The 21,156-nt window shown below is 39.3% G+C and overlaps 1 protein-coding gene across 1 annotated transcript; it reads right to left on the bottom strand.

Moving 5' to 3' along the window:
- Positions 1-5,326: 5,326 nt before the first annotated feature.
- Positions 5,327-20,657, bottom strand: LOC104418096 (DNA polymerase delta catalytic subunit). Its single transcript, XM_010029321.3, has 30 exons — positions 20,224-20,657; positions 19,989-20,099; positions 19,693-19,799; positions 19,436-19,595; positions 18,962-19,157; positions 18,089-18,224; positions 17,845-17,982; positions 17,197-17,274; positions 16,276-16,367; positions 15,612-15,678; positions 15,454-15,525; positions 14,275-14,361; positions 13,481-13,600; positions 13,294-13,392; positions 12,991-13,098; positions 12,744-12,839; positions 12,555-12,620; positions 12,228-12,284; positions 12,045-12,132; positions 11,883-11,962; positions 10,718-10,831; positions 9,143-9,257; positions 8,894-9,066; positions 8,692-8,763; positions 7,141-7,215; positions 6,973-7,062; positions 6,738-6,898; positions 5,764-5,837; positions 5,581-5,668; positions 5,327-5,502 (listed from the first exon to the last, which is right to left on the bottom strand). Exons 1-30 carry the CDS (start codon positions 20,528-20,530, stop codon positions 5,415-5,417), a joined length of 3,315 nt encoding a protein of 1,104 aa, XP_010027623.2. The 5' UTR covers positions 20,531-20,657; the 3' UTR covers positions 5,327-5,414.
- Positions 20,658-21,156: the final 499 nt, after the last annotated feature.

Genomic DNA, 21,156 nt, shown 5'->3' with positions numbered 1-21,156 from the left:
GAACATTAATAAAGTAAAAAGTTTTAGTCATAAACTGGAAGCTCAGATTCGTGCTTCTAGATTATTTCCAGATTATACATTCATCATCAAACGGTATGAAATATTGCAAGATCGCGCGAAGATATATATATTGAGAAAAGTGTTAAAACTTGTTTCGCGTTCTAGATTACAGGCTACAGATTCTAAGTTCCTCTAACTAAAAACCTGAAATCTACCCGTCAAAACAGGTTTCTTATTTACCCTCCATACCTTGGAACTCGGAACCTATAGGTTCCCACTGATCAGATTCTTAGGTTCCAGGTTTTACCCTAAAACCATGCTCACCCCTAATTACAACTCGTTTGAGACTGTATACTCAAGTGACATGGGTTTCAATGCTCGCAAGAGCAATAGTGAAAGTCTTGCCTTTTGGCATCAGATTGTCAAATCATCGACTTGTGCCATTGCTTGTGATAATTGTTGAAGAGAGTAATAGTAGTAGAAGGGAAGATGAGCATATGATTTCGAGTTACAAAATGGATAACCTATAGTCGTGAATGTGAAAATTATTTGTCAATCCTAAGCAAGCTGCGATGTCTGTTTACTTCTCTATGTTGATCTCTAGTTTTTCTATAGATTATGTGTGTACATTCGCTCTTAACATTTCATATTTTCTCAAACAATGGATGGTATGCAATGAATTGGGAGATCTCGTATTTGATCCTACCCTATCATATCATTTCCAATAGTTTTCTCCATAACCATACAAATCTGAAGAGGAAAGTTGAATGCAAAGCCATTTACAAAGTGAGGAAGGTCTACAATCCCTCGAAAATTAGCTCCTCACAATGCCTTTTCCCCCTTTTTAGTACAAATCCTTCAGCTTTTAATTTCAGAGGATGCTTAGTTTTAACAAACCGTTAGGTGACCAGATTCAGAGTCATCTCTTTACCCTAACAAAAATTGAAAGTTACTACATTTTTAACTAAAATCAAAAGCACTGGAACTCAAATGCTGGATCCCTAGGGGATAAGAGTCACGGAGGAAAAAGAACATAATTTGATAAGCACAGACACTTTTTTCCATGAAATTTCTTAGTATCTTTTGGATATGTGTCATGGACCAAAAATTTTTAAGCTCGACAAGCCAAAAGAAGGGCCTAAGAGCCCAAACTAAAGCGTTGAAACTTCTAGAAGGCCCATAGCTCTATAGATTTCCAACGATAATATAGTAAATATACATGTCTAGATATTTGTAGGGATAATATCTAGATTTTCTTTAGGATCAAATTTCTACCATTGTGACACCCCCAACACGACATTAGAACTACCAATATAGTTAACTTTTTCGTTTCATTTCGCTTTCTCTTAACCATGTGGAAGCATAAGGAACTAAAGTAATTATTGGATTACACGCGGACTTCTATAAATAAGGCAACTTTATTTCTTATTTATTTATATATATCTGTCAAGTGACAAGTTGGGTACACTAGAGAATTCAAAAGGTCAGTACGACTTACCATACCGGGCTATAAGTTGGTCACCCCATCCTAACCTAGTTGTATACGTGGTTGCCTAACCTTCGCTGCCTGGCTCCGTCAAAATCCTCCAAAAATCCAGCTGCGTTCCTACCTCTCTTCTATGCAACAGGGCTACCTCCGTCCCCCAGCCTCTCAACGAACAGTGGGAGTGGACCCATCATGCGCCCATTAATGCAAGCGTACATCCTAATGAACCTAAGTGTGACATGGCCCATTGGAGGCCCTATAACAACAACCATACAAGACTTGATCTGGATAAACACCATATCTGAGAAGCCTAGGTCTATGAACTTGTCTTCTTCCCATGTGAAATGTGAAGTCCCTTGGTACCCATAACAAATCATAGGGGAGGCAGGTGGGATCCATATTTCTATTGATTTAAAAAGATAAAGTAAACAACCAGTGAACCTAAACCCAACAAGCAAAAGGTCAATCGGTCTATACTACATATACCAATCACCATACTAATAAAGAAAGCTCCAATATAAAGTACAGTAAATTATCAACTTACCTGAGCACCCTTCCAAAATAACGTAACAAATCAATATAAACAGTAGCTTCTCCAAATAGATAATCAGTAACTCAATTAAAAAGTATCAAGATCATATTCGATAGGAATTCGTGCTACTATCATCATCCAAAGAGCCCCGTTACCCCTCGGACATCTCGCATCCATCTGGCATCATGAGAACATTGGGGGATCATGTTACACCCCCAAGCATTTGGAGGAATTCAATTACCTCTCCAGGCATCCCTACTACAACCTGGGACACCGTCGTCCCAAAGACCGACGATAATCCTAGTCACACATCCATACCATGATACAACAATTCTATAATTCAATCAAAAGTAGATTGATGTTACTGTTATCCTAGGACTCAAACGTGAATCTGCAAATCCTCAGTCAACTTTATTCCCCTAACCCAGTCTAAACTCACCTGTGCCTTTACTAGACGGATTGCAAGAAAGGTGCTACATCAAGTCTCTAAACTAATCCTATAAGGGTGTCCTACGCACCTCTAGAAGCTACAGTGGTTATCTAGGTAAACGGATTTCAAAAATTATGAAACTTTAATATAAGGTAGACAAGATCAAGAGGGACATATTCTGTGGGGGACTTGAAGTCCGATTCAGCCCATACAGTTCTAAATAATTTTTCTAATCTAGGCCCAAAACAGTAAAAATTTCCAGAACATAATAGAGCAGAAAAATACATATTTCGCAGATTAAATGAGATCGAAAGATCATGGAAATATAATATGTGGTAGCCAAGGATATACTCTACAACTTTCATGAGGATGCGTGTTATAATTCTTGACCGAAAAATCTATGGAAAATGGAAAGCGGGGAAGAGGTTGGTTCGGTGACCTCGAAAATAGATTTCTTACCTGTAATTTTCAGATATATTTTTGTGAAGTATGTCGTAGAGCAGCCAATAAGGCCCCGCATGGCTGCACCTTATTTCTGTTCCCAGGAACAAAAATTTCTGTTTTTTTGTTCTGGGAACAAAAAGGAACAAACGCGTTTGGGTGCGTTTTTGTTCCTTTGTTCTTTGTGAACAGGAACAAAAAAAAACGAAACACTTTTTTTTTTCTTTTTCTCTTATTTTTGTTCTTCTTTCTTTTGGCCGGTCGCGGCCCTCGGCCATGGCGGCGACCGGCCGACGAGGGCCGGCGGCCTCGCCCGGCCACGGCGAGGCTCGCCGGCCCCGCGAGGCCGACGCTCGCCGGCCCCGCGAGGCCGGCGCTCGCCGGCCCGGCCGGGCGAGGTCGGCCTCGCCGGATCTGGGCGAGCTCGAGCTCGCCCGGCCATGGCGAGGCCGACCTCGCACCGGCACAGGCGAGCTCGATCTCGCTCAGATCCGGCGAGGCCGAGCTCGCCCGGCCGGCCGGCAAGCCTCGGCCTCGCCCAGCGGTGGCCGGCGAGGCCGCGCCTCGCCCGCCGGGCGAGCTCGGCCTCGCCGGATCAAGGCAAGGCCGACCTCGCGCCGGCACAGGCGAGCTCGATCTCGCCAGATCCGGCCTCGAGCTCGCCCGAGCCGGCGAGGCCGAGCTCCCCCGGCGCCGGCGAGCCTCGGCCTCGCTCGGGCGGTGGCCGGCGAGGCCGCGCCTCGCCCGCCGGCAGGCGAGCTCGGCCCTCGCCGGCCGGTCGCCGGTGAAGGCCTTGGCCGGCGACCGGCCAAAAGAAGAAAAAAAAAAAAACGAAAAAGAAAAAAAGAAAAAAAGGAAAAATAAGAAAAAAATAGAAAAAATAAAAGAAATAAAAAAATTATCCAAATTTACCAAACATGTTTCTGTTTATTTTTTATTAGAACAAGTTTACCAAACGCGTATTTTGTTCAAAAATTGTTCCCAGGAACGAAATACTTTTTTCTATTTGTTCCCTAGAACAATTTTTAAACGAAACACAACCAAACGCGCCCTAAGAGACAACTTTTGTGAAAACACCCCATGAAATTTGCATTGCATAAGTCGGCACAAAATTAGTAAAATCTAGGGGTAAACCAAACGTAACATGTGTCCAACACTAGTTTAATTCGAAATTTGAGCCAATGTGTCCAGCACTAGTTTAATTTGAAATTTCAGCCATTTCAATCCTCATACCGACCGACCACGTTCCTACGACCCAACCATAAGCTCAACTACTTCAAACTCAACAATGTACTTAGATAATGTGATCGAAACTTCTGATTAAATAAAAATCTAATCAATGTTCATGAAGTTTCTAGGAAACTATCCTCGTCATACGTAATTGATTGACATAGAATAAACGGAGGATATCTACTTGTCTTGGGTCCTCGATAAACTGTGCTCGTGGCTCGATAGGATCTCAGGAGTTCTGGCTGAGGTTGGTTCTCCGCCTGTTCAAAGCGAGCCGAGGGATGACACGGCTGGACACGGTGCCGGTGCCAGTCGGCAGAGCGACAGCGTGCTGCTGGCCTGGTAGTCGACGACTTGAGGACCTTATCGGTCTTCTGTGGGCGAGCAAGGAAGGAGACTGGAACTGCTGATCTTCGCTGCTTCTGGCTTGCTGGCTGCAACGGAAAGTGAAGAGAAGAAGCTGAAGATGGACTTGAGGGCAGAGAGCGAGCAGCTCGCTTTTCTCTGTCTCCCACAGTCAAAGCTGTCCTCCCTCTGGCGGTGATTGTTGACTCCGCATCACCTTGATGCGTTGTCGCCCACTTGCGGCAACAGATGGGAGCGAACGTTGGCTTCGTTAGTGGCCAACTCGGCAAGAGGGGGAATTGATAGTCGGTTGGGGGAGGGACGTGGCAGCATTCGAGGAGTATATGGCACTGATTTGAGGACAGCGGGACTCAGTTGGCTCAGATTCGGTGGTGATGCAGTTGAGTTGTTTCGGTGATGACGGGGACGAGCTAAGTTGGTGAGTCCCCACGGTGGTACTATTGGTACGGTCCAATGACAAGCTCGATTACGTGGCGTGCCTCATTATTTTGTTGAGCGAAATTTCGAATGTCACAACTGTTAAATCAAAGGGAGATTCAACGGTTGAGATTAAAGGGGTACAAATATAAATAGGGTCTACTCCCCTCTCATTTCGCAATGCAAGAGTTTATATAAAATTACTCTTGGGGGCTCCTCTTTATAACTCTATAGTATTTTCTTTATGAGCGTGGGAGAGTAGGAGTGAAAGCTAATAAGGGTGACTTAGGCCATACAAGAAATTCGTGGTCTAAGTGCCGGATAGTGATTTAAAATATTATCTCGTGACACGTGCACTTATTATCTTTTAGATGGGATCACCTGTGTTGTCAAATTCACCATCCATATTAAAGATGAAATAAGATTGGGCAAAAGAAGCCATACTAATAACAAAGTGAAGACAGATGCATCCCCTCTCGTCCACCACCACAGATTACAAAGCCTGTCGATATTTAGAAGTTCCATCTATCTAATTGCCGCTTGGCTTCAGCCATGTCTTTCTGTGCCTTCTTCCTCCGGTAAAATATGGGACAATCCCGACTGCAAAAGTCATGATATCAATTACGTGAATGATAAACAAGCTATCTTAAAAAGTATTGCGAGGAAACAAAGTAGAACCTTGTACAAAGAACATCCTGATGAAGTGAACCCTGGCATTCTTGGCACTGTGTCCAAAGCTTTCCAAAAATCTCCTCAAGCTCTGAGACTGAAACCATTTTATGCAAGTAACCAAATTTACCAGCGTGCTATATATCCGACTACTGTCTAGGAAGAAAATATAGCATCAGCAGAGATGCTTACCTTGAGATACTGATTTACAATACAATTCAGCTTCCCTTCCCTTGCAGTGTGAACAAAGAGTTCCGTTTGTATTGCTGGTATAGTGGACAGGAGCAATATAACTCAGGTTGGCACACAAGTTTGAAGACACATTGCAAATTGACTTTTTATTCGTACAAAAGCCCAACAAAAAGAACTCTGCCAGTTTCAGGTCCCAAAATATGATAAGGAAGCTCAAAAAATAATAATAATAATAATAATAATAATAATAATAATAATAATAATAATAATAATAATAATAATAATAATTGACGATGCACTCACTGGTTGAACAAGAAAGATAAAGTACGCCATATGAAGTGAATAAATACTATAACTAGCATATGTGTGCAGCAAAATTGGAGGAACATTACCAAACTTCCTCATTCAATGGGCAATTCAAGAAAGATGAGACAGATTGCTCTGTGCATAACGTCAAACTATGTGTCAATCTTGAGTGGTTACAGCTGTCTCAGCATCACATGGTGATGTTAAAGCTTGAAGGATCAGTCAGATCATTTTCCTCAAGTTGGGGAATACCAGTCCAAATATACAAAGTAAGTCATGAACGAAATCAAGCTTTTCATTAATTAAGTGTTCAATTAATTAAACTAAATTCAAGATCTCACAGATGTTACTGGTAGTCTAGCAGGAGAAATGCTGATTTAACTTTTCCAGTCATTCCTTTTTCTAATGTATAATTCTAGTCCATCATCCATGGAATAGGCCTAGAATATGATACTATCTTTGACACACAATTTTGCAAATGAACCAGAGGACTGTTTAAACAAGAGGAAAAAAAATAAAAAAACCTTAAGGACAGAAACCTACCATGTTTAACTAAACCATGAGATTTGAAACCAAAGGGCAAAGAAACCTAGATATCAATGAGATCTGAAATGAAAAATACAAGCACACAAAAAATTGTAGCATGAGAACTTAAATGCAATAAATACCTTATCAAAGCTTTGCAACCAATGCAAGTTAGTTGCTTCTTGGCAAATTTCATGATCCCACTGTTTGAAGGAGTAGAGATGGAAATAGATCTCGTATGACTTCCCTGAAGAAGTTCCTTGCTAGCATTCTTCAAGATTGGTTCGAAGATTCTAAGAAGCGGCTGCAAAATTGAAACCCCTTGACCAGTGAATGAGAGATTTTCAGGATTAAATGCAGAATGACCAATAAAATTACCTTGCTAATTTGATTTTCTAGATAGTATTGAGGGTCAATTGGGATGTTGTTTTCTAGCACATAGATGGGATCCTCAGATTTTTCATAAGCCTGTTGTCACAAAGTTATTTTGAGAAAAATCGTACCATGAACAAAGACACTGAAAGGAAGAAAGTAACCACTGATTACCTTGGCACCTTTTGCAGCTTTGATGATGACATAAGGTACTCTATCACCAACAGTTGGAGCAGTGGCAGCATCTCGCTGTCAAAGAAGAACAATTAAACTCCAGAAATTCAATAGAGCAGGAAATGGATATATATCATGGAAAAGTAGCCAAAGATGCTGTTCAAAAAAAAAAAAACTAGCCAAAGATGAATATGGATAGAGACAAAAGGTCATTAATAGCTGTAAAGACAAGCTGATTTTATCGAAAAAAGACATTAACAATGCTGTCAATTTAAGAGGTGTTCTAGAGATCTAGGCAATCCCAGAACTTGACATAAAACAAGGCAGAGGGCAATCTAATTTCAAATAAGAGGAACACCATAGGTGATATACTAAAGTCATGGTTCTTGCATTTTGTACTATGCACTTCCTTTAGGAGCTTCATTCAAAGAACAGTAATGTCAACCAAGCTAATTATTTGACAATATGAAAAAAAAAAAAAAAAAAAAAAAAAGCCCAACAGTAGGAAGAGAGTTTAACTAACTCCTACCTTGATTAAAAGTGCTTAACAAACTCATCCATCTGTTCCTTGTCCATTTTCACTATCCTAATGGTGGCAAAAAAGACCAATAGAAATTCCCTTAAGTGGGAGCCTGATATTGTCCTTCTGGATAAGATGTACGCACCAAACCAATTTTTCCTTTTAACTCAAGCACCTTAGGCAACTGGATCTGCACTTCAAGAAGAAGTGCAATTCCACAGACAACTGACAGTATCAAAGTTTGGTATGACAGATAAGAGGATAGATTCCCAAACAATCTAGGAGCTCACCTAACTAATGGGATCATGAAAAAGAACATAGGGTAGAAGTTCTTCAATAAAGTAGAGTATGAAAAAAGCCATAGAAATTATATTTGGCAGGCAAAGACTGTTGGGACTTCATGCTGTAAGTCCTCGACTATGCATGGATAAAGATATCATACATACAGGCTGTTGATAGTTTATTTAATTAGCAGAGAAAATTTCAATGCTAAAGCACCATGGGGCCCTGAGCATGATTGTTTATAAGAAAGGGATGCTATCAATTCGAGATCATTAAAGGTCATAAGGATGTTCTAGTGAAGTCCCTAGTTTTTATAAAGGAACTGAATTTTACATCATGAAGAATTATGAAAGAATTATCATCAACAAACAAGACCTTAAGAAAGAATTCTCATTGGGAAACATACACACGGAGGCAGCAGGTGGACTAACTGATGTTTTCTTTGTAAAAAGTGTGAAAGTGATAGTAAATCATCTGCACCAAAGCAATTCTCGACAACCTCCTATTCTCACCTTCAGATTGCCTAAGTGACAGAAAAGATAGTTGAGGGATAGCCATGGGCAACTGACACGATCTCTCTTCCCATATTTTGGATTCTTTGAAAGAGAGCAAGGAGCAAGAGAAACTTAAAAGGAATTGAAACATAGATGAATATGTCCATATCTCGAATATTTACAGCTTATTAGCAAGTCCAACTGATGAATAAGGGATCACAAAGTAACAAGAGGAAAGAATCAAACAGTGCTAACCTTGCGCATGCGTTCAGCCAGCTCAACATGAGCTGCCTTTACATCATAATCATCTCCTGACTTTGTCAAACCCTGTGAAAATCTATGTAAGTAGGTAACTAAGCATATGAATAAGGTTCCCAATGAAAGACAGAATTGGTATCTTATGGTCTGCAAAATCACTGGAGTTAAATGACATTGAGGTACTGTTATTCTTTTTCACCTTTGTAATAACTAAAAGGGACAAATCCACTCGATTCATGAGAAGGTCTGAAATAGTGTTCTTGACATACTGCACTGCCTTGGGAATGTCTCTGTCAATAAGTATTTTATGAAGACACTCAGTTACCAGGTTTTTCACCAGTAAGCAATTGTCTCTTCTGACAGTTTCGATGCCTGCCCATTGTACACAGTGACTAGTGTAAGTTTTTTAAACAGAAGAATGTAATCAAGTTAGGATTTATAATTTTACCTTTTGTATCCATTTTGTCAAATTTCTCTGGACTTGTCCAATAAAGGCCAGCATACCTCTTCTTGCTGATCAACAAATATGGATAGTAGACCTTCTCAAACTCTAGTTTGATGGGCTTAAGAAGTGGAAAAAAGAGTATGTTAACATAAAACACTCAGAGAGACTCTTAAGAAATAGAAAAAAGAGAGAGTATGTTAACATGAAACATTGAGAGAGACTCTTCACATAATGCTAGCTAAGCTAATCATCATCAGCTGAAAGCCAATAATCAACAGTGAAGTCCTTCCAAATTGAAACCAATGGTCATGGCAAATAATTCCAAAGTGTGCATTGTCAATGTTCCTCACACGTTGGACAGCCAAATCAAAGCAGAAGTTAGTAAAAATTGCACAACTTGCCAGACTTCTTAACATTAAACCATGTCTGTTGGTACAGACATTCTTTATAGTGGATAATTGCAGTTGGGAGCCAACAGCATCTAAATGTTTTATTAACTTTCTGATTACCATCTTCCCATAAAAAAAGCCCTTCCTATGCCTAACTCCTTCCAGAAGCAGTTCCTAAAATAAAGATCATAAGCAACCATAGCCTACAAAAGCATATCATCAGAATATCAATAAAGGCCACACAAAATGTTAGGAAAGTGGTCCCATAACCTTATATAATTCAGCCTTTGTTCAGTGCATCAACACCAATTCACTTGGGTCTATCTGATTGGTAAGGCGCAAAAGTGATTCACGTGCAAATCCTCATTGACTGAATTCGCTTGATTCACAATCTCTAATAAATGACTAAAGATCCAAGTATGGACATTGTTTTCTCCTATATCATCTTATGACAACAGTGGATTTTGGTCAATTAAGTCAAAATTGAATGCTAACGGTAGAAAAGGCTTATAAATGTGAGTCATAATCCCTGCATCTTATTGCATATATTTCACAACACTAATTACCAAAATCATATGATAAAACTAAGCACCATGGTTTGTACTCTTTGAATGGATATAAAATATCTGTCGAAGTGATAAGAGACTAAATGAACTATTCAAATTATTATCAGTATTATGTCCAGAAACGATTCATGTGCTCAGGTATATTTTTCAACTTCTTCATCTTTTGCTCCTTTAATATTTCTTAAGCTTGAAGTTAACCTGAAGCACCATTCAGGCAAAGATTCATCTCAAAAGAACTACAGAATGGAACATTTCCTCAGTCATTTGCAGTTTGCTTAAGATGGGACAGTTTCTTTCTTCATGTGAGAAATCATTGGTTCGACAGGACACTATCACTTAGTGGGCCGATTTCTTTCACCAGAGGATAAATCAAAACATAGAAATTTTGGACAGACGAGAGTCATTAGCTTGGAGAAATGAGGGTGAATTACCCTCCGGCAGGATCGATTGTAGTTCTGATAGATTACAAAATCTCTTATTTTTGATAAGATAGAGCTTTTTAAGAGGAATACGGCAGCAAAAATCAATGAATATTCTACTGGAAAAAGGGATACATCAAAGCAAGCTACTAAACATATACATATCACTGTGAAGCTGTAAGGTCAATTATGTGAATATATTACCTTGATGAAAGTTCCACTAATGTAATCAGCGGCTTCTCTTCCCAATTTCATTGCTTCTTCCACTGTAGGTACACCAAATTGCACCATTACTGAATCTGTGTCACCATAAATAATCTGATGACAGAATGCAATTCCATTAGGACATGAAGCATCGAAACTGCAAATAAATTTGCAGAAGATTATATAAATGGCGGCATGAACTATCGACCATTTAAGCCTTGGATTGTGCAAGTGTGCCTGTGTGTCATTGCATTGCGTGTGGTTGAGACATTCAAGGCCTCTAACAAGTCATTACTGAATCTCTGGCTGCTTCATAGTAGAGATTGCAAATAAGAATTTATAAGGAGATGTAATATGCAATATGCACGATCCACTTCATGAAGTGCCGAGCTGGCTTTTATAAAATAAAATGGATTGCTTTAACATGAGTTGTTTCGTTAGATTGAGGTTTTACATAGATACTTCCAGATTGCCTCGTTGATCACCAGCTATATCACCAAGACAAATTGAGTAACTGCAGCTTCTTTTTTTGAAGTAGTTCAAGATAAGAGTAGCAAATTGCTCCAAATGCGAAGATCGAAGAAGGTTTGTCCAAAGAACTAATAATTCATGAGTTAAAAGAACTACCAATTGAGCTCCATCACCATCATGAAAAACAAAGAAAGAGCTCCATAAAGCCCAAATCAGAGAGCAGTCACATTTTCAACATTTTAGACTCTTTCAAACCACTCAACACATGTGAAAATAAGTCTAAAAGATTAGTAGAAACGGTGGCCAATACATAAATCAAGATGCCACAGGGAATTCGTGGTAAAATGAAGATTGCAGGGTAACAGACAAATCTCTAAAATGAAGATGACAGATCTTTCTTATTTTTTATCAGAGACTTGAATGAGAGAAACAGGACCTGCAGGTTCAAATCCTTCAAATATCACAGCTCTATCATCAAAATATCTAGAGAATCAAAAGAAAGTGCCAACTTAAGCATAAATGACAAATTTTCATTATGAGAAAATTGGAATCTCTACTGTAAATATCTAGGGGAAGTATTCCAGCTAGCATGCTAATCCGCAAAAAATAAATAATAAATACTCTGTATACAGCTCTGGCCAGCTTTATGATCAACCAGACGAAAAATAAAACAGAAAATATTGTAGATAACTACCTCCGCATTGTGTTCATACCCTCCAAGCACAGTAAATTTATCTTCAACAAGCTTTTTTGTGTGCTCAATCATCTGCCGACCTTCATTTAAAAGATTCTCATACTTAATGAGTCAAAAGTTATTTATTTGAAACCTCAATGAACTATGTTATCAGAACCTCACCATAGCTTGTGACACTTGAAGATATCTCGAGGCAGGGTAACTGGCCAATAGTAGCTCCAGTAAACCCATATACAGAATTTGCACTAATCTGAAAAGTAATGCGAATCACAGGAGTCATTCTGCTGGCAGTTGTGATGGTTTGCATTACAATATATTGGAGATAAAAAAAACAATTAAGTGAACCTTCAAAGCCAGCTGCCGACCATCAAGCACGGCTCTTTCAAGTGGATCCTTTGCCTCCTAATATAATCCAAAAAAAGAGTTGTTTACCAAAGGTCTGGCATCAAAGATGCATCTTAGTGCTTTTAGTATCTGGTAGACGTGATGCAAGATAGAAATCATGTTCATGCAATGCTATCACTTCAAAACATGCCATGGTGTGGAGATGGTTGACATCCATAGTTTCCAGCTTAAGACTTAAAGCATGGAGATTGACTGAACAAGCTGGAATGGCAGTGCAGACATACACTACTACAGTCACTGTAATTATTCAAAAACAAATGTAATTACCTTCAGGTCTGCCTTTGCTCTTTTACGAGCAGCCAGTAGTTCTTCAAGGATCTCTGGCAAGATTCCCTGCAAGGAATTTTTTTTTTTCTTTATCATTTATCATCATGAAAATTATGCAATTCGGTTTTTAAAAATATTACAATAGTAAATTCAATTGGAATAGAGATTATCAACACTAATAGGTATAACCTTTTGCAGACTCGATTTGACAAATGTTTCACCAGACGGAGTTCTATTAACACACTCTGGTGGGAGGCTGAGCTTACGAACATCCTCAGGAGTAACCTTCAAACATAACAAAGAATAGTTTTATAGAATATAACAGTCACCACAAAATGCTTCTACCTCAGATGAAAATGAAATCTAATTTTCCTTATATCATTTTGTCTTAAAATAGCTTAAAGGCATTATAAAGAGCCACAGTAAGAAGAATCACCAGTGTGCAATAGCACAAATTATAGGCCATCATTATTGATGGATACAGAGAAGCAAAATCCAACGTCGCAATTGGCTTTTCATAGAAACCTGCCTTGGCCTCCAGAACCTGAAAAATCATGGACCATCAAGAATTACGATTATTTTTGAATTGTCACAGGCAGCAAGCCACGTAAAGTTGGTTTTCCTAAAAACGCTCAGTGAGAGCAACATAACTATTAGTTAGTGAGAAAAGGGACTAATTGGCAGTATGCTAAAACTATCTGGCAGTTTTCAGGTAGAGAAGTTTATAGGACTAACTCACTGTAGCACCCTCATATGTTCCTTGCTCGGATCCTGCCTGTTTCATATTTGGGATAACAAGGTTCTTCTGTTTTGCCTTCCTAAGAAGTTGGGAAAGAACCTGCGACAATGAATGGTAGGATTTTCTGACATCAGCAATGATCCCTGAAATGAAATAATCATCAATTTAAAACCCAAGAATATATGACCTTAATGCTCTGCCCCCGGGAAAGAAGAAAAGATATAGGAACGCCAGTGACCCTTGCCATCTCCACATAATTGTAAATGAACATCAGTTTATCCAGCAACCGCTGTGGGAGATAAGCATCCTGTGATCAAAAGAAATGTCATCCAGTTGATGCATTAGTTGCAAGAAATGTCTCCTAAAGCAAAGCTATAGTCAAAAGGTAAATGGAGATAGATGGAAGTTTTCAAAAGTATCTACACCCTGACAGCAATCAAACCTCATCTAATTCTAGAGGACTGAAGGCAACACTTGAGAAAAAAACAAGTTAGGCAAAGCAATACACTCACATCAGGACAATCTATCAAATGCTCTAAAGTAATTTAACTGATTCAAATGTTCCGTAATCCAGTCAAGCAATTTCTTAACAAGACCGTGCATCTACAGGACACTTCTAATGCGCATCATGGAAGCACTATGTTTCCACATAATTGCTGCTGGAACATAAACCAACAAACCATGATTTGACAAGCAACTGTTATAGGCTGTGACCACTGTTAATAAACAAAAAACAATGTATCAAAATGTACATCCAAATAGAGAAATGCACTACATCACACTAGATAAAGAAATAAATGGCAACAGCATTTGATTTGCCTGCGCTTGAGAAGCCTCAAGCTCCACACCCCCCTGCAGATTACTACCTAATTCTAGAATTATATCAAAACCATACATACTACCCAGCCAATATAGAGGAACATCTATGTAGCAAGGGTATATACTGGTAAGTAGAAGAAAACTTCCAAAGAATGTCTGTACCTTCAAACAATATACAGCAAGCCGCCTCCTCGTTTCCGCATTGCCATTTTGAAGATCTGATATAATTGAATGGTGAACATCCTCTTTCTGAATGAAAAGAAGTGGCATGAACTTGTATAAGATAGTATGACTACTTCCAAGAAAGTTATGAAGGGACAAAATGTTCAATAACAAAAATCACAGTTGATATATATTTTCTTAATTAACTTATGGAAAGCCAGATCCCTGGAAGAACAATTCTTCAAATCCTACTAGTGGAAGCATCATATTGTGAATGAGATTGTTGATGCATCAAATATAATCTCTAGACTGAAACACAGTGCACTGGCAAATATTTTCTTCAACCATGCATGTCACCAAAGCATACAGATGAAAAGCATCATCATTGGGACATGAGCTATGATAAGCTAATAAATATTGTGCTTCCTAGGTCACTGTATAAGGAGCTGATAATTGAAACAACCAAATCATCTAAATCTCTTGACCCCTCCTTATAAGAGTGAAGGGTCCGGTCAAACCCAATGAAAAATCTTTCCAATCATCAAAATACACATTAAATTAACTTCTAAATATGTGTAGCCTTCAATAATCATCTTCAAAGATGTGAGACTGGTAATTCTGAGGCCCTCAAGAAAAAGCAATCTCAAAAGTAAAACTGTTGAAGAAGAAATCAGGTGAGAAGAAAACAATCCAGCTCCTTAGACTAACAATGCATTTATTAATGGCAAGCATTGAACAACTTATGGCAATTGCATTTTGTCGTCAGCTCATCAAACTATGAGAACAATGATCCAAGTCTTCCCTCATAATGAAGATGCTTGGTGAACCTTAAGTTATAGCATAAGGGAACTCAGATGTGAACTTGCAAAGCTGATACTACAATTCACCTTATCCCGTCATCACTACAATTCACCTTATAACATTATATTTAGAATATGTTATTCCGATGACATCTTGCCAGGATGCACACCATTTTCTGATGCCAAAACCAAAGAAGCCCCTCAAACTAAAGAAGACATTTCAATCACCAGTTACTACCAACTGCAAAAAAGTCACAGAAACTTTTCCTGCTAACCACAGAAACTAACTCGCATCTCAATCACGCATATGCCAAATGATAAAGACAGACACAATGGAAACAAATGTTGACCTAAACTTCAGCAAGAGATTGAAGCTCACCTGCTCAGAAAGGAAGTGTGCCGAAACAGAGTTCAACGAATAAGAACTTAGTTTATAATCTCGTTGCACAGCCTATCACAACAGAGAAAACTTCGGGTCATCCGTATATCTCCTCGGAAAAGAGCAAGCTACTCAGGTAAAACCTCTGGAAACCGTACCTGGAACAAGTCAAATTGAACCCTCCCTTCAATGGTGACTTCTTTACTTTCCCTTGTTCCATGCTGCCTGTGATACAAAGAAGCATTGATGAGCCACGCTGGCTAGTGACATCAACTCATGCAGTACTGTCAAAAGTTCCACAAATTTATATTGATAAGCCCAAGCAGTTAACTAAAAGCACATTGGAATACGTTCACATTCACTACCTCAACTTAATTGTGCCAGCACATTTGTTTTGAAGTAGATCCAAGTCAATTCCCAGTGTCAAGAAGTAATAACTGTTGTTTCAACTGTTATTGACTTTTTCAAGGAGTGCTAGTTCGTTTGTTCACTAAGATCTTGTACTTGTCAAGTTGGATTTTTGGTGTTTCTTGAGGGTCATATTTCTGGAACTTGCTTTGACCGTGGAACTAAGTACCGTTTGTCCGTGGAATTGACATTTCCAATATGTAACTATCAAGTCAAGTAGTAGCTGATCATTTGTTCCTCTATCGAGTTAGAACATTGGCAACTATATTGTGAAAATGAGGCATTCAAACTATCATTGACACTTAATACGAAAAGGACTATAATTTTTCTAGTACTATAAAATTAGATCTTTCGACTCAATTTTATAGAGACCAGACTGATGTAGTGGCTAACTTGATGTCAAGCCTTAATTACCTTGAGGAAAAAGTTGTGTCTCTGACACGGACCCTGCTATTCCTCACACGGCCCAATATAGGAAATTCAGGAATGCCTAAAGCTTCAGCTCTCTGCATAATATGGAAACCAAATTATTGACGATAGGCACCATAGTGATATTTGATTTAGGAACTAGCATAAATCTACTCAGCTGCAAGTAACATATAAAGAATTAAAAGAAAGAAAAAAAAAACCCCTCAAATTTAACTCCCACTAGCCATGAAGCTGACCACTCCATCAATTTGGTCCAGCGTCCGAATGATAATGACAGAAAATTGAAACCTCATTTATTTTCTCAAATATCAGGCATAGAAAATATAAGGTTGGTCACCAGCCAAGAGATCTCATGTATTGCAATTGCACCGCAATTTTAAACAACTATAAAGCAGGTTGGTGCACTAGCATGTTGTATCCAAAGTAGCAGGAAGAGGTCAATGACAGAGGAAAGGGAACCAAAAAATGCACTTTGACTTTAGAAGCTGCCAGGCTTACACTTCCTAAGGTGCCTGTTCCATTTAAATAGAACAATAATAGCATAAAAAACCAGAACCCTAAGACCCAGTATCCTGGGTAAGATTGATATTCATATCCAGAACTGATTATCCATATAAAAAAGGTTTAAAGCATAGATATCCACAACAAAAAAACCATCATCTCTGCTAAGACGAGCCACTAGACTCATATTCAGCTATCAGAGGAGGACAATGGAATTATTATGTACTGAAAAACTCTAAGCCACTTATGGCCATCAATAGTTCCAAAGATTAACTGTCTCCAAGATGCATGTCCAAAGACTTGAGCAATCCTAACTGATCCATGCAGTAGTAAACTTTAGCAGTGACAGAGAAATCCAAGGGAGATGCACAAACATGGACATTGGAAATTCTCAATTTTACTAACCTCAATAAGATATGGCAAATCAAACTTGCAGATGTTATACCCTATTATAATATCGGGGTCGACTTCCCTGATTAAATCCTGCAACCAAACCGAGGCTTATTATAATGGCTAGACTTGCTAAAGAAAATCATATTATGTCCCAACACAAAAAATGAAATTAAAGATAACATAACTTGCCTTACAAAGTGTAGTACTTGGGAGGTGTTTAATAAAAATGAATACAAAGACAACGTAACTTGCCTTACCAAGTAAAGTACATGGCAGGTTTTTTTTTATTTTAGGTGGGGAGGAATGAAATAATAGAAGCTAATAAACAACACCCTCTGACATTTGATAATTAACTGCAAGCAAAATCATCAATACAACATTACAACCATGAAGTCTAACTGCATCCAGCCAATCAAACGACCAACAGACAGGTGAGAATGCAGAGAACCCATAGAGAAATAAAAAAAAGCATACATGAAAAAAAAAAAAAAAAAAACAGTTTCAGACATTCTTTGTAGATAATTAAGCTATACAATGCCATGACCAGCTAAACTGCTAAAGCAGTTCGAGCCATGCATAGATTTAGTATATAGACCTAAATCAAGATGACAAAATCCTCTTGCAATAAGAGAGAAAAGAATTCTAGAGCAAGCCCAATACCCTCCAAGCTAGCAGGACTTCTCTTTCTGTGTCAAATGACATGACATCAACACCAACTATAGGAGAGCATGACTTCAGGGTCATCACATTTCGCACAAACGGCTGGCTCTCTCCCTGCAAGGTGACTAGATTGGCCACCTAAAAGACAAACAGTTTCCAGAAATAGACAAATAAGATGATTGCAATGACTAAGCCATTGTACTTTCAAGAGTTTTGCTGACTAGAGGGATAGAAAATTTCAGACCTGGATGACAGGATCATGGTTAGGCTCTGGAAAATGACCTTTTCGACCAGCACACTCAATGTCAAAACTCAAAATACGGAAAGGAGCCATCTTAGAGAATTCACCTTCCAGGGAATGGCTAATGAGTTCAGAGTACCTGAGCAATTATGTTAAGTAAAACCACGACACAAGTATACACTCAACTCAAAGATTAAAATGAACTCTCCTCTTCCTTGAATAAGGCCCTGTTTGGTAATGTTCCTATTCCTCAATTTTTCTGTTATTTTGTTCCCTGAAACAGAAAAAGAACAAAAATCCGTTTGATAATATTAGCTAATTTTTCTATTCCCCGAAACAAACTAGTGGCCAGGGAATAGATTTGACATAGAAACAAGAAGTAGAAAAACTTAATTCTTTGTTCCCAAGAACAATTTCTAAAACAGGTAATTTTCTTTTCTTTTTTCTTCTTCCTCTTCTAGCCAATCACCAGCCTCGAGGGAGCCTCACCCAGCCACCTTGAGGTCAGCTTCACCTGGCCATGGCAAGGCTGACCTCGCGTGGCCGGGTGAGGTCGACCCAATGATCAGCTAAAGGAGGATGGAGATCGGAGCGATAAAAAAGTACAAATTAAAAAAAAAATAGAAAAATCTCAAAAAATTGTTAAAATTTTTTAAAAATTCCACGTCACAAAAAAATTGAGTATCGTACTAAATACGTTCATGTTCTTTTTATGTTTTGGGGATAGAAATTTTGTGTGGTTAGCAAATGCATTCGAATGCTTAGAAACTTGTCCACGGAATAGAAGTGGAAAAAATTATTTCCAAACAAAAGTTTTTCCTAGGAATAGAAATGTTACCAAACACACCCTAAGTGACCATACATGTCCAAGGATACAAGCAATCGAACTCCAACTGGCAATAAGACAACTTTTTGGCTGTCCTTCGGTACTTTCCAGCAGGTACTTCAATCCAATTGCCTCCAACAACATTGCGGTCAATCATAAAACGAAGTGCAAAAAGGATGTTGCTTTCGTATGTCATGAAGCTCTTCATACCCAACCCATCAATCTGAATACCTCTGTCAAGAATGCCTGCCATTATGATATCTCTAATCAAGAGGAAGTACTACTTTGTATAAACATGCAAGTTTCTACCCCAAATAAATTTTTAATACAAAGTGATAATCTTCCGCAATCTGCACAAAGATGATTTCAAATGGAAACATGAGAAGAACCACGCATCGAGCCAATCATATCCCTCAAGTGTTTCTCAGACAAAACTTCAAATGGAAACATGAGAAGAAGAACCATGCATCCAGCCAAACATATTCCTCAAGTGTTTCTCAAACAAAACAAGTCTGACATGTTACCACGGCATGTGGTCACCATCGTTGGCAATGCAACCACGATCTTGAGAAAAGGATGAGAAGTTTGCTGCTGATAATACATAATACTTCTTTTCTGCACCATTTCTATACGTCTAACGTACTTAGGCACTTTGCTATTCCTGTTTGCATCTCTCATCCTTCCCTGAGGAACATTTGTACATGAGTTTTCGAACCAAGTAAAAAAAATAAGGCTATTTAATTAAAGAAGCAACTTGTCTTTGTCAAATGACAGAAGATACCTCGAGAACTTGATGAAAACGGGAACTATCATCTGGGCCCATTCCTGGAGGACAACTAATGTAGAAGTACGGCTCGAACCCATGAACATTGCAGCAAACACTATGCCCTACCAAATAAGGTTAGAATTTAAATAATTAAAGCTAGATAAACATCAGAGAAACTGTCACTTGTTCAGGCTAATGAGATCTACAAGCCGTGTTTAACTGAGCAAACACAGCTGACTACTTACTCTTGCCCTGACAAAGCTAATTTCAACCAAAGAAATCACCTTGAGTAAATGAGAAGCCATACTAACCTTCCCTCGTGACCCCGAAAATGCGAATAATCGCGGCAGGCCCGGAACGATCAGGCAAGAGTTCCCTGTGGCTCTCCGCGATCACGTAATCGATCGCCAATTGCTGATAAACTGAAATCCCCAAAAACAGTCGAGCGAACAAGACGGAAATCGCTTAAAACCCGAACAAACCCCTAGGGCCAAAAACCGATGCGGCGGAATTCAAAAGCCCGGCGGCACACAGAGAGGCGCTCACCGACGTTCTTCGACTGCGACAGGTAGCCGTCGGAGAGGGGAGGGCGGGCCCACTTGGCGAGGCGCGAGGCGAGGCCCTGGCGCTCCTCGATGTCGCGGAGGATGAGGTACTCCTCGTCGTGGTCGTCGTCGCCGGGGATTAGGGTTTCGTCGAGGTAGACGTCCTCGTCGAGGAATTCCTCCTCGAGGGGCGGCCTCGGGGCCGGCTGCGGCGGCGGCGGCGGCGTGGTGGCCTGGTGCTTCGGCGGGTGCGCCGCCGGGGAAGGGTGCGCCGCCGGGGGAGGGCGTTTCCTGGTGGAAGCGCTCATGGCGGCGACTCAGTGGAGCTCTCGGTGAGTCGAGCGCGCGAGTTCGAGTTCACGGAGAGAGAGAGGGGGGAAGGTGGAGGAGGGAAAGATGAGATTCCCGCCAGTTTTGCTGGGGGAAAGGGAAGGTGTCATGTCGTTCTAAATTTTCTTTCTCCTTTATCATTAATCTCTGCCTCCTTCCGTTGTTGTCTTCTACATATCTATCATTATTTTTTTTTTAAGAATTACATAAATAATTTCTGAACTTTGACTTAATATTTTATATTGAATATGTATTAAAAATTCATGAATCAAAATTCTACCTTTTTCTCACCTTTCTCATTTGGTATCTTTTGTTCATGTTGAAGCTTTAAGATTCTTGGTTCATGTCAAAGTTTCGAGAAAATGATTAAGGGTCGAAGCTCCTTAATCTTTACATCAAGAGTCCATGAAAGTAGCGAGAGAGCTTAAGCTCATTTTCCTACATAACTTTGTGGTTCACATTAAAGTTTCACAAAAGTAGCAAGAGAATTGAAGAATTATGCTTTTCAAAATCGTGAAAGTAAATGATTATATTTTCTCTTTCTTACTAGATTTGGTGTATATCAACTAACTTACTCTATCAATGTTGTTGTAACCCGTTTGCA

The sequence above is a fragment of the Eucalyptus grandis genome, chromosome 9 (assembly GCF_016545825.1).
Source record: "Eucalyptus grandis isolate ANBG69807.140 chromosome 9, ASM1654582v1, whole genome shotgun sequence".
Taxonomy (NCBI): Eukaryota; Viridiplantae; Streptophyta; class Magnoliopsida; order Myrtales; family Myrtaceae; genus Eucalyptus; species Eucalyptus grandis.
This window is presented reverse-complemented; position numbering and strand designations above follow the sequence as displayed.

Excerpts from the sequence above, each read along its gene's own strand:
- LOC104418096 (XM_010029321.3), bottom strand. The coding sequence starts at position 20,530 with ATGAGCGCTTCCACCAGGAAACGCCCTCCCCCGGCGGCGCACCCTTCC. Across the intron at positions 15,526-15,611 it reads TTCAATTTGACTTGTTCCAG|GCTGTGCAACGAGATTATAA; the intron begins GTACGGTTTCCA and ends CTGTTGTGATAG. Across the intron at positions 5,669-5,763 it reads TTGTAAATCAGTATCTCAAG|TCTCAGAGCTTGAGGAGATT; the intron begins GTAAGCATCTCT and ends AAATGGTTTCAG.